The 16,368-nt window shown below is 40.2% G+C and overlaps 1 protein-coding gene across 3 annotated transcripts; it reads right to left on the reverse strand.

Annotated features, from left to right (window-relative positions):
* On the reverse strand, window positions 1,417-15,242 carry LOC109720207 (triacylglycerol lipase 1). Of its 3 annotated transcripts, XM_020247136.1 has the most exons (11): window positions 14,976-15,104; window positions 14,715-14,905; window positions 14,407-14,496; window positions 12,636-12,746; window positions 12,319-12,459; window positions 11,956-12,066; window positions 11,724-11,867; window positions 11,602-11,642; window positions 11,418-11,497; window positions 3,780-3,875; window positions 1,585-1,907 (listed from the first exon to the last, which is right to left on the reverse strand). In XM_020247136.1, the coding sequence occupies exons 3-11, from the start codon at window positions 14,407-14,409 to the stop codon at window positions 1,585-1,587; spliced, it is 1,050 nt and encodes a 349-aa protein (XP_020102725.1). In that variant the 5' UTR covers window positions 14,410-14,496; window positions 14,715-14,905; window positions 14,976-15,104. The 3 variants fall into 3 exon arrangements, with proteins under 3 accessions (XP_020102723.1, XP_020102725.1, XP_020102724.1); XM_020247135.1 differs by having other exon boundaries at window positions 14,407-14,905; XM_020247134.1 differs by lacking the exons at window positions 14,407-14,496; window positions 14,715-14,905 and having other exon boundaries at window positions 1,417-1,907; window positions 14,976-15,242.

Raw genomic sequence — 16,368 nt, forward strand, 5'->3', positions numbered from 1 at the left:
GTCTTAGTTCAAAAATATTTAACCGCCGCAATGCACCGACCACTACACTAGTGTAATATGAAAAGTCAATTCTGTCATATTATGATAGAGTAGTTTTGATTTGCTTTTGATGCCGTTAATTCGTACCCTTGCTTTCATATTATTAAATGTGAAAGTTGTATGCATTGATTTAATTGTGAATTCTTCGTGTACCGGAGGTTGTCCTTCCATGCACCGCCCAAAGAAGGCTTCCATTGTATTCCGAGGCATGGCAATTTCTTTTATGCTACTACAATAGTTTTTCATTCCTTCTTTTCCGACTTATAATTCGATATTGAATTGTAATTAAATAGCCAAGTGTGATCCATTAATCAGTGTATGGAAACTTACGAAATCTACATTTTCGTTATGATCGTTGTTGGCGTATTATTGGTTAGTACTGTAAGTAATTTATAATTATATTATTCAGTATTTGATATGTTTTTCTTGACTCGTGATAATTCTACTTTTTTTTAATTAAATATTTTTTAAAATTTTTTTTAATACAAATAAAAATAATTTATAATATACTCTAGCATTAAAAAGTGGGCTTTTTTTGCATTTAGCCCCCTGAAGAATTTTTATTTTAAAAGTAGCCCTATCAAAATTTAATTTGCAAAAATGACCCTACTCCTGCCACGCAAGCGCCACGTCAGCGCCACGCGGGCGGGGCTGGGGGCGGTTGTTAAGTTAAACACGGTGAATCATTCACCGTGTTTAGACACGGTGAATGATTCACCGTGTTTAGTACGTATTTTTTGTAGAGGAATAGGGAGTTAGGGATGTTAATGGGGTATGGATATTCAAAATATTATTCGAACCTAAACCCGAATAAATTATTTTATATACATAATTTATTTTTACATATTTATACAATATATAAAATATCCAATAATTTTTATTTCTTAGATCTTCATCCAATCCAACGGTATAAAATATCTAATAATTTTAAAAATCTATACCATTGGATTGATGAAGATCTAAGAAATAAAAATTATTAGATATTTTATATATTGTATAAATAAATAAAAATAAATTATGTATATATATAATTTATTCGGGTTTAGGTTCGAATAATATTTTGGATATCCATACCCCATTAACATCCCTAACTCCCTATTCTTCTAGGAAAAAATACGTACTAAACACGGTGAACCATTCACCGTGTTTGAACACGGTGAATGGTTCACCGTGTTTAACTTAATACACTGGCCCAGCCCGCGTGGCGCTGACGTGGCGCCTGCGTGGCAGGTGCAGGGCTATTTTTGCAAATTAAATTTTGATAGGGCTACTTTTAAAATAAAAATTTATTAGGGGGCTAAATGCAAAAAAAACCCTTAAAAAGTGCAAAGCACGCGCAATGCCTGCTATAATTAAAAATAGGGAGCATGCGAAAAAGGAGAGAAGAATTAAAATGTATTTGCCTTCCTATAATTTAAAAGGCAGGGAAGATACATAGGTTATATAATTATCTCTGGCATATTGACAATATAAGTAAATACATAGTTTCCACACCTTCTGTCTTTGACAAATGGGCCGTAAATTTGGCATGTCGAAGAGAGTTTACTAGTAACTGGTAGGCCATCCCCTCGACCGAAAGAACCTAATCAAATCACCATACACATCGTCTTTCGCCCTTACGCTCATGATGAAGTCGATGTGGCCGTAGTTATCGAGGTAGAGCAATTCGGGCTCGGATCCCAGTTCCTTGATAGTCCGCTGAATGTCGATTGCATCCGCCAGCGCGTCGGACCCTCCGTAACCCATCCATAAGGGTAAAGATTCTGGTATGTCTTTTAGATTGAACGACGGAGGGTGCAAGTTGCCGTAGCGCTTCAAGTTGCCAAACCAGCCGTAGTCGTACTTGGCAAAAGTGCCCTTCCTGATCACTGTCAAAAAAGCACGAAGGCCATGTGAGATTAAAATTGAAGAAGCATTAAGTACAAAATGACGCAAAATTGGCGCCGAACAAAGAATTTATTATCAGGTAATCGTCACTTGTTTATAATATGTCCTCAGTTATTCTTAATACGGATCGCATATCTTTGCAGTGTTTGCAGTGTTCGCATATCTTTAGTATTGTAAGTGGCTTGGGATTATCTTGGTATTGACTTCCTTATATGTGATGCATGCAATCAATTCCTACCGATATAGGCCCCTTTACATAGGAGTTAAAATATGTTACAATCAATTTTTTTTCTGAGGAACCACACATGCATCCTTTAACACAAATTGTGGCACCAAGTTTGAGATTACCCCACAAGAAGTGAGTTCAGCTGTTTGGTTCAGTGAGAGAGAAAAATAGTAAACGAAACTTCCTTTAAAGAGCTTATTTGCCCTTAAGTAATTTCATCTCTAATGGGTCTGAAGCCACTTCCACAGTCAACAGAAAACTATGAATCAGTCGAGGAGAACCAACTATCCGATCATTACTTCTTCTATAGTGGCTTCCAGGTAAACAAACAACCAGGTGAAAATAAAGGTTGTTGAAAATCAAGTTTCACTAAACTGCACTTACACCAGCTTTTTTAGTTGTATTATAAGAAACCTTCCTTTCACTTTCACTTTCAGAACTATAACCAGTGAGTTGAGAGCAGCTATGCTGATATCTATTGTCTATATATCTACATGTTTTTCTATACACAACAACTTTTTCTTAGGGGGTGTATGGCCAAGATTCTAGAAAGTGAGTTTAGGGCCCAAAGTGATTTTTCCTTAAATAAAGCGTTTGGTAATTTCTTTTCCAAAATTTGATTCTGAATTCTAGAATCAGTTTTCTAATTTTAGAGGCCCAAAGTTTGAATTTAAATTTTAAAATAAACTTCAGCAAAAAAAAATATTATTATTACTTGCAAACAGTAAAAAAAGTTTGCCAAACAATTTTACAAAATCACTGAAGAAAAATAGATTTCTTGGTAAACTCAACCAAATACTCTACAACTTTTAATCAAAATCAATATTCCAAACCAAAATCAATTATGCAAAAATCACTTCTCCAACAGATTGGCCAAACAAGTCCTTAATCATGTATATATTTGGGGTCCAAAATCCTTTCCTTTACAATGCTCTCTTGATTAACTAGACCTAATACAACTTTAAAGGCTGTTTCCATCACAAACTTTTCAATTAACTGAGGAATCCAAGTGCCATACTTTGGCTAGTCCGTTGGCATTGATCTGACACCAGAATGTAAACTAGGTTTTACTCACAACAAATGGTTGTCTACCAAGTTATTTAGGAGATTAAATTTAGAATGCCAGGATAATCGGTAATACATAATAAAAGAATCTTCCGAAGGAGCTTAATTGAGTAATTGGGATAAAGTAAACTAATAGCACTGACAATTAAAATAATGAGATATATAGTTATCAGACTACAAATAGTAAGTGCTTTTCACATTTGGTACTGTTTACATTCTCCTTTTTCTCTCAAGTTTTATATGGTTAAAAGGACACTTTGAATTTATTTATGCAGTTTTGTCGTTGTTACTTAATTTGCAAACACACTCTTTAGAAGAAGTCTACAAACGACAATAAATGTTTCTTTTATGTTTTTCCTTTTGTTATCGAACTAAACAACAATTGTAGAGTATCCAATCTGATGATAGCAATATTAAAAATATTATCAATCAGTATCTTTATTCACATCGAACTTAGAAAAACAGCAAGAAGAAAAATATAGGCAATAGGCCTTTAGTGATGCTTCATATTTCTAGATTGCTGCTGAAAAACTGAATCATATTTAGATAAGAAAAGGCATACTTTGGAATAGATGATTCAAGTTTTTTGTGGATGATGGATGAGGTTCATACTTCAGGTAATAATCTACCCGCGATGCATTGAAGCAGCAATTATCCCCTGCAGAGTGGCATTATTGTACTATTTAACATCACACAAACAATTATTTAATGATCACAAACAAATATAGAGAAAATACTCAGAAATATAAGGGAAAAAAAATCTAACACGCAATAAAATAATAGCTAAACATGTCAGACATATGAAGTTTATGTTTCACCCACATAATAACTGCACTGCAATATGAAGGAAATTTTAAGTAAAATCTATCTGCGCATCAGAAATAAAGGAACAGAAAATGGCAGATTTACAATGCCTACCGTAGGATAGATTAAAGGGAGCTATAATATTAGGGCTGAATTGTAGAAACCGTAAATTTTAAATTCAATAAAAATTGAGTTTCAAATTCAATAAAACTAAGAAAATGGCTATTTTCGCAAATCGGAATAGTTTCCAGCAAAACAAAACTGTCACCCTCAAGATCCGGCAGTGACGGAAGTCATGGTAAGGTTCGTTTCCTGATTCTGCGCAGTAAAAGCGTGATTTGAAGCAAAAAAGGGTAAATTGTCAAATCGAAAAAATGGGTTTTGGCGGAAAAGGCGCAACATTTTATGTTCTGAAACGTGCGAAACTTTTTGGGAGGTAGCACTATGCAATTTATGCTTGTTGGTAAGGGCTGAGTATACAATTTTGAGTTTTGAGGGACTTGTGCGCAATTTTGCAAAAACTATATAAAAATCAACTTAAGAGTTTCTTAACCCTAAACCTCACCTCCTCTTCTCCCCTCACCACCTAGCCGTAACCACCCTTCCCCTCACCCGTGTCGGTGCCTCTCCAACCTCCAACGATCTTCCTCCAGCCGCCAAAGCCTGGCCAAACCCAGCCCTATTTCTCCCTCTCCCTCAAAGTCTCTCTCTTGGACCTGAGGGCTTCATCGTCAGCCGAGCCGCCCCGGACCACCACCGCCGAGCTCTTGAAGCTCTGGCTAGCTCCGACGCCACCGTGTCTCCCCAAGCTCAAGATCCAAACCAAATCCCGAGTTGTGAAAGATCTAGCCATATCTTCGGATTAGCCACCGCCTCTCCCCGTTGCCGGCTGCCGAATCCCCCGACCCCTCCCTTTCGGCCTAGACCTTCCCTAACTGACGCACACCACCCCTGGCCGCCGAAACCCAAGAATGAGATATTTGCTCCAAATCCCTTGCCAGCTAGGGCTTGGTTGGCCGAGCTCCTTGTTCTGGCCAACCCCGACGCCGGCTGTAATATACCGAACTCCTAAAGTTGTGAAGTTTCGGTGGGAACTTGCTCGAAAAGCTATTGGAGCAGTTCTGGTGAGGTTCGGGTGCATTCGAGTGTTTTCGGTACGCGTCGGGCGCGAAAACGGAACTCGAAAGGCTATGATTGGACTTTGACCTAAATCCGGCAAAGCGTAGGTGAAAAGATGGTTTAAATGCGCTCGAAAACATGTTTTGGGGGTCTCGATGCGATTTGAGATGAATCGAAGGCCCCGGGAGCAAAAACAAGTGAAAACGGACCAAAGGCAGAAATTGCTGAAAATTGGTTAAGTCCTGAAATTCTGGGCTGGAGGGAGCTACAAGGTCCGAACCCTCTAGCCAAGGTCCGGACCCCGAGCCCGAAAATTGCCCAGTTTGAGCAGGGATAGTTTGGTAAATTGTGGAGGATTGCTTTTAAAAAGGGGCTACACCCTTTTCTTCTTCCTCCCTCAACCCACACACACAACACACACACAAGAGATAGAGAGAGAAGCTCCTCTCTCTCTCTAGCTTTCCTACTTTCCTTCTCTAGATCTCTCTCCCAAAATTGGAGACTTGGTGGAGAAGAAGCTTGGGAACACGTTGAGAGCGACGGTTCGAGTCTTCGTGCGCCCGGTGGAGCGGCGTGCTTTCGACTCGGAGTTCGCATTTTGGTAAGTGTTTAAGATTTGGTTAAATCTCTCATGAGTAGCATTCTAGTAGTCCCTAGTGTACTCTATGCATGTTTTCTCCATGAGTTTTGGGGTATTTGAAGCATGTGTAGAGGCTAGGGTTAGAATTGGGGGTTTTGGGGTTTTATGGGTTTTGATATAAATTAACCCTATGTTTCTCTAATTAGAGGTTAGAGAAGGATCCCTGATGACCCTAGGTTGCGGATTGACGAGCGTTCGGTGATCGATTGCGAGTTCGAGCCGAACCAGATCACGTGTGTCACGAGAGCCCGATTGCAAGTGACTACAAGCAATCGGAGAGCGTTGCGAGGTGGGTTGTGCTTCACCGAAGTGATTAGGTTACTTCCATGCCAAAGTGAAGTGGTTTGTCATTGATGCATGTAGTGGTAGTGAATTACATAAATGAATGCATAGGTGGATGCCATGTAATTGCATGAGATGTTATATATTGACTACCTTGAATGACAAAGTATATGTATGTTGACATTATGAGAATATGTTAGATGGTATACGAATGTTGACATCGTGAGGATATGCTAGGTGAAATGTACATGTTGACATTATAAAGAATATGCAAGTTGAATAGTATAGCATTCGTGCATTGTAGAGTGGTTGTTGGTTATTTCAATTCTTGCATTCTCTTATGGTATATGTGGAAGCATGAAAAGATACCTAGCGGCTAAGAGTATGAGAATTGGATTGTGAACAAAGAAACTCTATATTGACATGAAATGAGAACTTGAATATTGTGACATTGTGGCATTAGCTAAAGACATTGTGACATTGTAGCATTAGCTAGAGACATTGTGACATTGTGGCATTAGCTAGAGACAATGTGATTACTCAATATATGAGGATTGGGATTGGTGTTTATCCTGGCTTGATTACTACTAGTTGGTAGGGTATCCTCGGGCTAGAGGATTGGATCATACTCACATTACGTCTGTTTAGCTTAGCGGTGGCCGCTCCACCCAAGCTTGGTCTCCGGAATACTTCAGGTAGGGACTAACGTAGCTGTCCCGCAGACGGTCTCGGGTAAGTGTAGTGGATGCTCCTCACGTTGCGAGATTTAGTTGTGAGTCGAGGCTTAACCTTCGGGTTAGCCAGAATGATTGGGTTACAAAAAGGTAAATGATTGGGCTGTGGATGCAGCAGAGTGCGCGGTATTCCACGTAGGATTGACTTGAGGCCGAGTCAGGTGGCTAGCTTGGTTAAAGTAAAAAAAACCTTAAAAGCAAGTGGTAAATGATATGAATCTAAGGTAGAGAAAACCTTAGAGGTTAGTTGGATATGAGCTGGATAGCGAGATAGAAAGTAGTATCGGATGATCTACTTAGCTGATTGCATGATTTGCATTTGCATATTGCATGTTTTGAGACATACGTATTTATTTATTGCTTGTATAAATATTTGTGGATATCTGTTGGATTAACATGATTGCAGTGCCTCCTTTGGACCTGATGGGTTGAGCTTCTCCCTTGGGTGGCCGTACCCACTGGGAACTATGGATATAGTTCTCACCCCACGTTGTTTTGGGGGATTTCAGGTTCACACGCGAGCGGCGCGAAGGCGTGACGGCGCGAGGAAAGGGCGTAGCTCCGTAAATAGCGCCCTACCATTGTGACCAGAGATAGCGGTACCCCGGAGTGGACTAGCTTAGGGGTGGAAATGAAAGGAACAAAATTGTAATAAATTGTGATTGTATTTGGAAGTAAATCGGAAAATGTAATATGTATAAATGCATGTATGTGAATACTTATAATAGCATAGTTGTTTATGTTGTTTGATCCCTTCCTTATGCAATCGTTGTATGAATATTGTTCCTGTTTGGAGCCTCTTGTATTGTACTGTTGCGACGCCTAGAACGTACAGGGGAGACTCTATCCGTTCGGCGGTCTGTTGGCGGCCCGAACCCGACCAAAGAGGCGGGTCCCGAGCTCTGACACCGGCGACCCTCCAGCATGGAGCATGGCCTTTCTTGGGGTTTGGGCATTACCATGCTTCCCTTCGCAGGAATCAGATTGGCCCCCGACTACTATTTTCACAGTATTGCTCCCGGGGACCTTGACACCTAAAGATAAACTTGTTTCGATACGCTCCTCACCACTGTTTGCGCTCTAGACAGGGAGCACGGTGTCTCGGATGTCAACACCCTTCCAATAGTGTTGCTGATCGGATTCTGAATCGCGGAATCTTCGGTAACAAGCCTAAAACTCTATTTTTATATATTAATAATGCAATTAAATGAATGTTTAGGAGCTTAAGTGTAACAGAACCTAATTGGCTGCCTCAGGCAGCATGAACCACCTATGGTTGACCTCTGAACTAATTGTCCTACGTCTGATCGACTCAAATGAGTTTCCGATGTGATTATCGCCGAAAACGGTCGATCGATCGTGGTTTGGTTCGAAAATTCACAATAAACTATGTGAATGCCCCCATTTTTCTCATTGAGCCTTCTTGGCTGGTTGTCCTCACTATCTCGTATGCCCAAAGAAAGTTAAAGGTTGCGGTGGGTTCCGGAGCCAAATTAGCACTTTCAGGGGACACGTTGTAGCACGATTTCGTTAACTGCACCTTTAGCGTTGTCTTCACATGTTGCTGTCCGGACACTCATATTCAAGGATTTAAGTGCCGTGGCACGGGGTCGTGCCGGAAACTTGCCGACACGATACGGCACGGTGCGTGCCGAGCCGTGCCAATGCGTACCGGTCAAAAAAATTCTTGTGTGCCGACACATAATAGCATGAAATATTTATTTTCTTTAGCAACAAAATATTCTAACTATTTATTATGCCTTTTTATCACATCTTTTGAACTTTATTGAGAAAATTACTTACTAATTTAAAGAATAGAGGGTTGTGAGCTATGCCATCGGCACGGGGTCTGTATCGTGCCGGTATCTTGTTGGCACGGTGGATAAGGCCCGTGCCAACGGGCACTTAAAACCTTGCTCATATTGGTGTGTTTCCATATAGCAGGTGGGTTACGATGATGGTTGGTACCCTTTGGGACACTTTGTGGTTCGCAGAAGCATTTCTAGTGAGTTTCTGTAAGTTTCGACAAGTTTGGGGAATCGGTAAAAAAAACCGATTGCTCGATCGTACCGAAATTTTGAGATAAGTGACCTTCGGCCACTTTAGGATTAGACTTGGGTTGTGGAGTGGTTTGTGACACCATGAGATCTTTTGTAGGTTCGAGTGACATTTAGGAACATCATCGAAGTCGCGGGTGCATAATCGACCTTGAGGTGGGTGCTTTGATCTGAAGTCAGTAAAGTGGTACCTGCTCAGTGATCTCTTTCTCTTAATCTCCTCTTTGGCTACATGATACGTATTGAGCACTTCGTACACCACTTGATTTCTTAGCTTATTTGCCCTACTTGTTGTTTATCTTATATTCATCATATCCCGTTGTGATTGGATTATATTGCATGACTAGCGATATTGGATGAACTGATTGGTCAGTGACACCTTATTATACTTTGATTAACTCTGCTGCTTAGGAGTGGAAGTTATCGACTCCTCTAATGGAAGTTATTGGCAAAAATATGCTTGTCAAATACTGACGTGACCGCCAAGGCGCCAAAGCATGTTGTCCAACAAATTCATCTCCACCCCTTGTTGGCCTCTTGATGATTCCTACACTTATCGTCAAATTGTTGGAGCTCTCTAGTAACTGACTTTTACTTGGTTAGATATTTCGTATGCTGTCAATCTGATCGCTCAGTTCCTCCAACACCACAAGAACCTCATATGCAAGTTGTTAAGCAGATACTACGCTATATTCATGGTACCATTTCTCATGGACTTTATCTTTTCGATCATCTATTCAGTCTCTTATCACTTATTCAAACGCTGAATAGGCGGGTTGTCCTACTACCCGTCATTTAACTTCAGGTTACTGTATTTTTCTTGGTTTGAACCTCATTACTTGGTTTGTCAAGAAGCATCATACTATTTCACGCTCTACCTCTGAGGCTGAATATCATTCTATTGGCTGCACTCTTGGTGAGATTGTTTGGATTCGTCGATTACTTTGCGATCTTCGTGTTTCGCTACCACATCCTGTCGCTATCTACTATGATAACCTCAGTGCTACCTATTTGGCTGCTAATCCAGTACTACATGGCCACACTAAACATATTGAGCATATTGAGCTTGATCATCATTTTCTCCGAAAAAAAAAGTCCAAACAAGCGATCTCTCTATTCTTCATGTCTCCTGTAATAAACAGTTTGTGAATATCTTTACTAAGTCGCTTTCAACATCTCAGTTTTCTACCCTTTGCACTAATTAGCAATTAGCGTAATTAGTGTAATTATGTATTTAAGGCATATTTACTATATTTTCCTTATTTGGTTATCCTAGTTGTATTATAGCTGGCTTATACATTTATGTAAAACCTGGTACACTATATATATATATATATATATATATATATAACCCTAGAGGTGTGTCGTGGCTTTTATCTAGTGTTTGAAAAGGCGCGCCTCAGCGCCTAGGCGCGAGGTGTAGGTCTCAATGCCTCAGGGAGTGAAGCGCGCGCCTTAAACTTAAACGCGCCTCGTGATATTTATGTTTAATGTGTCTACGGTTTGGGTTTTGGGGTTTTCGAATTTTTCAATATATTTTAAAATGTTAAGGAATAGAAAAAAAAATTCCTAATTTGAACACTTTTCTTCCCCTTTTCTCTTGGTCGTTCTCTCATCCACACCCTAATGGCAATAAGCAGCAGCGGTAAGAAGCAAGAAACAAGAAACAAGAACCAACAGCAAGCACTTTTAAGTTGAGAAATATAATTTTTTGTCTTTTAGTTTGAGAACATTTATATATATGATTCATTACTTTTTTATGGTTATTTTGTTTTTGTATGGCTATTTTGAATTTTTTTTAACGTAAAACATCCATTTAAATTAGCCTTGTTAAGAGTGTTTTACTTTTATTAGATGTACGCCTCACCTTCTTGAGGCGCGCGTCTCGCAGTGCGCCTCGCGCCTAGGCTCCAGAAGGCCTTTGCGCCTTTTTACACCTTGCGCCTTTTCAAACACTGCTTTTATCCAAATCTTTCACTCACCATACAATAGAGCATATGTATTTGTTGAAAAGCAAAATATAAACTGATCAAATAAACTATATATCCTATTCATCCTAGTCAAAAGAGTTCCAACATGATCTTTAACCACACAATCCTAGAAATCGAGCCCTTAAATTGTTGTCCTTTCCCCTAAGTGTATAATTTTCATGCAGGCTTATCTTTTTATAGGAATAAGAAAAACTAACTTCGCAACAATGCTGCCACAAAAGTTTTATTTTCACAAACACATAACATAATATCTGTTTTAATTAACTTTCTTGCTTTTCAGTTTTTTTTTTTTTTTCATCACTTTGGTGGAAATAACATAATAATATCTCAAACAGGACTGGTTATGCATATTACATCTGCAACAGATAATAGAAAGAGCAAAAGAAAGCAACCAGATAATACATAATTTCATTTTCATGGCACGACTACATTTTGTAGGCTTTCTGGATTATTAGATTGCGACATATAAGCATTCTATGTGTCATTGAATGCATTTCTGGAATGAACAAAGAATATGAAACCAAATACAAGAAAATAGGACAAATAAGTAAATGTGATAGCGACATGACAAACCTGTTATTGAAGACAGCATGTTGCCACAGTCCACATGTCCATCATCACATAGAGAATCCAATATCTGAATACCCATTTCACTGTTCATAAAGTGTTTATCAAGTTCATATAGCATGTAATTAACAAAAACAAGGTAAGAACTTCAAATAAAGAATCTCCTATCAAGGGAAATAGAATGCAACACCTTCTAAAATTAAGCTGGTGTATGCCCATAGTCATAAGCATCTGCAGAAACAAAACAACGGAATATTACAAGTTGCTTTAGTTATAGATTCCTCAAAAAATTTCAGTCATACTCTCGTTTACCTGGTCAAGATGCAAGCCAACTGCTCTAAGAACAAAAGTGGCACTGACATGATCCAAATATGAAATAGGGCAAAGAAGAGCAGCTGAATCAATCATTTTAACTATGTCTGGCCTAGTGAAAGCTGCCAAACCCATTATTGTTCCCTGTCAAATGAAAGATAATGGGCTTCATTTTTAAAATTTATATACATTGCTCAAATATCTCACAATTCAAATTCAAAGCTAGTTATACCTGTGAATGGCCTACATAAAAGATTTTAGTGTGTGTTATCGAGTATATATAGCTTATCATAGCCATCAAGTCATATTGAGCAAGCTCCTCCCAACTCCAGTTCCAAAACTCCTGCATATACTCCAATTAATTGTTACCACCAATGAGGACGCTCACGATCAATGCTAAAGACTGAAAGAATAGCATCTTTGCATCGTAAACTACCGACAGGTGCAAACCAAATGGACAACTGATACAACAATCACCAAACAAAACGACCAATTTGAATACAGAACAATTATTCAAGCATAATCTTATTGAACTTTCCCACTTTCTGCATAGTATAAGAACAAATTATGGTGATAATTTTATGTAGATTTATACCTTATCATGCACGGATAATGTGGTATGTCCATGACTCCAGTGTGTCCCGCGCACATTCCCAATCCAGACATCAAAACCATTATCTGCAAGGATATATCCTAGTGACTCTTCAACAGGATTGATAAACCAAGTATCTCCTCCCTGTACATGAAATTGTAAATACTAGTAACAAAATAGAAGTTGATAGCTAACAATATGAAGTTTAAAACAATCTTGTTTACTATATTGTAATATATTAATAAAAAAATAACTTAATAATAGTTTAAAAGATGACTGATAAAGTATCCAAATACTCTTTGACTGGAGTTAGACAGTACCTGAAAAAGGCCATGTTGAAGGAAAACCGGAGGACCAGGTTTTTCTTCCAAAGCATTTTTCCCATGTGGAATACGTTGAACAGATAGAAGGAAGCCATCCTTTGTCTCAACCTGCTCACACCTCAGAAGTGTTGTATGTTAAGAAGTTCAAGAATCTCCATTTTCATTATTCCTCAATAAGGGTTCTGGTTTACTATAGCACAAGTAAATAGATAAAGCAACCAATGCATCATCTACGCTCAAGTCTAATAGTGATGTATAATGCGTAGTGCAAGAATTTTCATTTAGTGGTTATTGATACACAATTTGCATCTCCGTGTGCATGATAAATCTCTTTCATCAATTGCTTTACCCATAGTCCATGGCTTTCCAGTCATCAACGCGGAAAGCTGATAGACGTTGTGTTTGGGTGATCATTCCAACAAACAAGCTCTAATACAACCCAGTAGGGATAAATTCTCATTTTTAAACGAATAAAGTTTTATGCTCTATGTTGAGATAATTAATGCAAACCTCCTTTATATGTGCTAGGCCCCAGCTGCTAAAAGGTATGACAGAAGCACAGTTTACAACAAGATAATGATAGAAAGCCTATAGTTAGGCATGTTTGGTTAATGATTGGAACGGAAATGGGAAGTGGGAAATGGGAAATGGGAAATGGAATAGGATTGCATTGGAATGGAATATGAAATGATGAATCATCCAAAAAAGTCTGGTTAATTATTGGAATGGAAATCGGAATGGATAATTGGGACACCTAAGATTTTGAGAAAGAGTTTCGTTTAAGATAGAGGAGAGTGATGAAGAAAGAGGAGGGGGAGGTGTTTGTGAGAGAGGGCTTTGAGAGGGAACCAATTCAAGATTCAAAGCTGGAATGGGCCATAAAGGAATTGGGTCATTCCCGTTCCAGAGTTGAACGGGAATCGGAATTCAATTCCCATAAAACAAGCAAGAACTATCGGAATCAGTGAATCTCATTCCGATTCCAGAGTCTAGAATAGGTGAACCAACCAATCCCTTATTTTAAGCCTACAACAGGAGTTAAATCAACACCACAACAGAAGGTTTATACTCAATTTTATGGTGAAACAGAGTAGTTAATCTCTAGAATCGACACCAAAGTAGCCATTCTCTATGTCAATGACCTTAAGAAAATATGTTTCTTGCCAACAAGTTTCTATGATGAGATCCACAATTCATTTGTCCCAAAGGAAAGCGACCAATACAAAAATCTACATCAAACAATAGCAAGCATGAGAATTCTACTTCAATCAATTCATCCCGTGGTGAACTAAGTTGGTAAACAATTTCTGCAACAGGCAACGGCAGTCTTTGACTCAAGACTGCACCCAACCTTGTGTTATTGGTCCAAGAATTCATTGGTCTCAGTGGATATGGCAAATAGAGAAAAATTTATTACATGAGCAAGCTCAATGGATGGAACTAGAACTCGCAACGAAGAGGCTAGACTGCATAGAAACAATCATGACATTCTACTTTGATCATTTCAGCAGAAAAGCTTTACTAAGTTACAGCAATATGTAATCCTATCTGAATTGCAACAATAAAATAAATCAATAAAAATCCTCATCTACAGTAATACGTCTTTCAAAACCTCTCTCCAACTGTGTTCGCTATTCTGAGCAAAAATTGGCCACTCTCAGAAATTTTTGTGCGACAAGAAACCCCACAGTAGAAGAATTCATCTTCAATATTAAAAGTATATTAAAATTTCTTAATAGATTCTCTCTATGGCAAAAAGTAGAAGTACCATGGCCCTAAGATCACATTTCTGATTTCGCCAGCAGCAGAAGCACTAGAGTTTTTTGTTTGCCAGACGCCCTCCTAGAGGCAACTATGGCTGAAAGCACGAGTAAAAGCAGGACCAAACAAACAAATTAGGCTCCGTTTGGGATTGTAGACAAATAAATTATGCGCAGTGAGAGGGCATTGCAGGAAAGTATTTCGTTTGTTCCTATAAATGACTGTGCATTTTGTAAATCGCACATGTTCGGTTAAGAAATAATTTCTACAATCCCACGGAAAAATGGAGCTCAACCGGCCAGAAAATTCCATCACCAGATTCTGGTAGCGGCATAGTAAAAGAACTTAAAATTGGATCTTCTGCTTTCGGCGTTATAAACGCATTGGACCTTCGCACTGCTGCGATAGAAGCACCGCAGCATTAAAAAACTCCATCCGCATCCCCAGCATCCCCAGTACCCTTGATTTCTTGATACACACCACACATCCCGATGTAGAAAAAGCGGCTAAAATGAAAGAGATGAGATGCGGTACAGAGAGGGAGGGAAGGAAGGAAGGAAGGAAGGAAGGGCGTACGGTGTGCTCGGAGCAGGGATAGCCCAAGGGCAAGAGCAGCTGAGCGCAGAGCCCACCTGCTGCGGCGAAAGGCGGCCTGCGGCGGAGGGTTTCGATGGCGGAAGAAGGGCTGGAGCTGTGGGCCCTCCTCCCAAAGAGGAAGAGGAGGAGGACGGTGGTAAGAGCGAGGAGAGCAAAGAATTGATGAACTTGAGATCGAGCTCCTGCTATTCCCATTTAAGTGAGAATTGGGACTTGGGACGGGGGTGGGTGGGGGAAGACGAGGGAGGGGGCGGACGGAGGCGGATGAAGACCAATTATTACGAACGATCTGCGTTTGTCGATTGGATGGATCGTTGGTTGGTTGGTTGGTTGGTTGGCCTCTTTATCTTCTCCTTCTGGGCACTTTTTCGCACCCATGGCGAAAACCGATGAGTCGGATGATTAGATTCTTCTGAACTCTACGCGTACAGCAGAGCAAATGGTAAACGCGAGCTCGGGATAGGATCATTCCGGGTGACCGTAAAATATCAATCAATCATATTAATACATCAATATCAATCAATACATATATTAAAAGCCCAGTTCTACTGTGGCCGACGTGGCGCTTTCTCCGCGCTCGCGAGGAAGAGAGAAAGCAGAGAGAGAGAGAGAGGGAGAGAGAGGGAGAGAGAGCAGACAGAGAGAGAGGGAGAGAGAGATAGAGAGAGAGCAGAGAGAGAGAGAGGTAGAGAGAGAGGGGGGGACACGGGGGCCCCAAGGGCCCGCACGTAGAGAGAGGGGGGGACACGACGGGGCCGGGGTACCCGACCCACGCCCCCAGCGCGCGGGGGCCCGCGGGAGAGAGAGAGAGAGAGAGAGAGGGACACGGGGGGACCAAGGTGTAACACACTGGACCTTTACAAATTACGAGGTTCGAGTGTTTGGACAGTGTTCTGAGTTTTTCCAGACTTTCTGGTGGGTCGTAGACAGTATTCCGACGTATGGTTCGAACCCCGAAAATTGAGGTCTAAAGCCTAACACCAAAACCCGAAAAATTGAATTTTTGGTTAGCTCTCGGGTAGCCTTCATTGGGCCATGTACCGGTACAGGGTTGATGGCTGTACCGGTACAGGGTTGATGGTTGTACCGGTACGGGATTGTGTACCGGTACACAGGCAGCTTCCCAGCCAACCCGAGACTCGGGTTTGACATTTTCGTGGGATGTGTACCGGTACGTGGGCCCATGTACCGGTACGCAGTGGCAGTTTTTGAGCAGTTTAAACTGCAGGGGATTTTTCGCAATTGTGGTCTTCTATTTAGCTCCCCGCGCCCCTTGGAGCTCTTCCTGAGCTAAGAACACAGGAGAAGAAGGTAGGGACTTCCTCTCTTCTCCCTCCTTGGATTTTATCTCCTTTTTTTCTTGGATTTAGGT

Source organism: Ananas comosus, linkage group 14, assembly GCF_001540865.1.
Source record: "Ananas comosus cultivar F153 linkage group 14, ASM154086v1, whole genome shotgun sequence".
Taxonomy (NCBI): Eukaryota; Viridiplantae; Streptophyta; class Magnoliopsida; order Poales; family Bromeliaceae; genus Ananas; species Ananas comosus.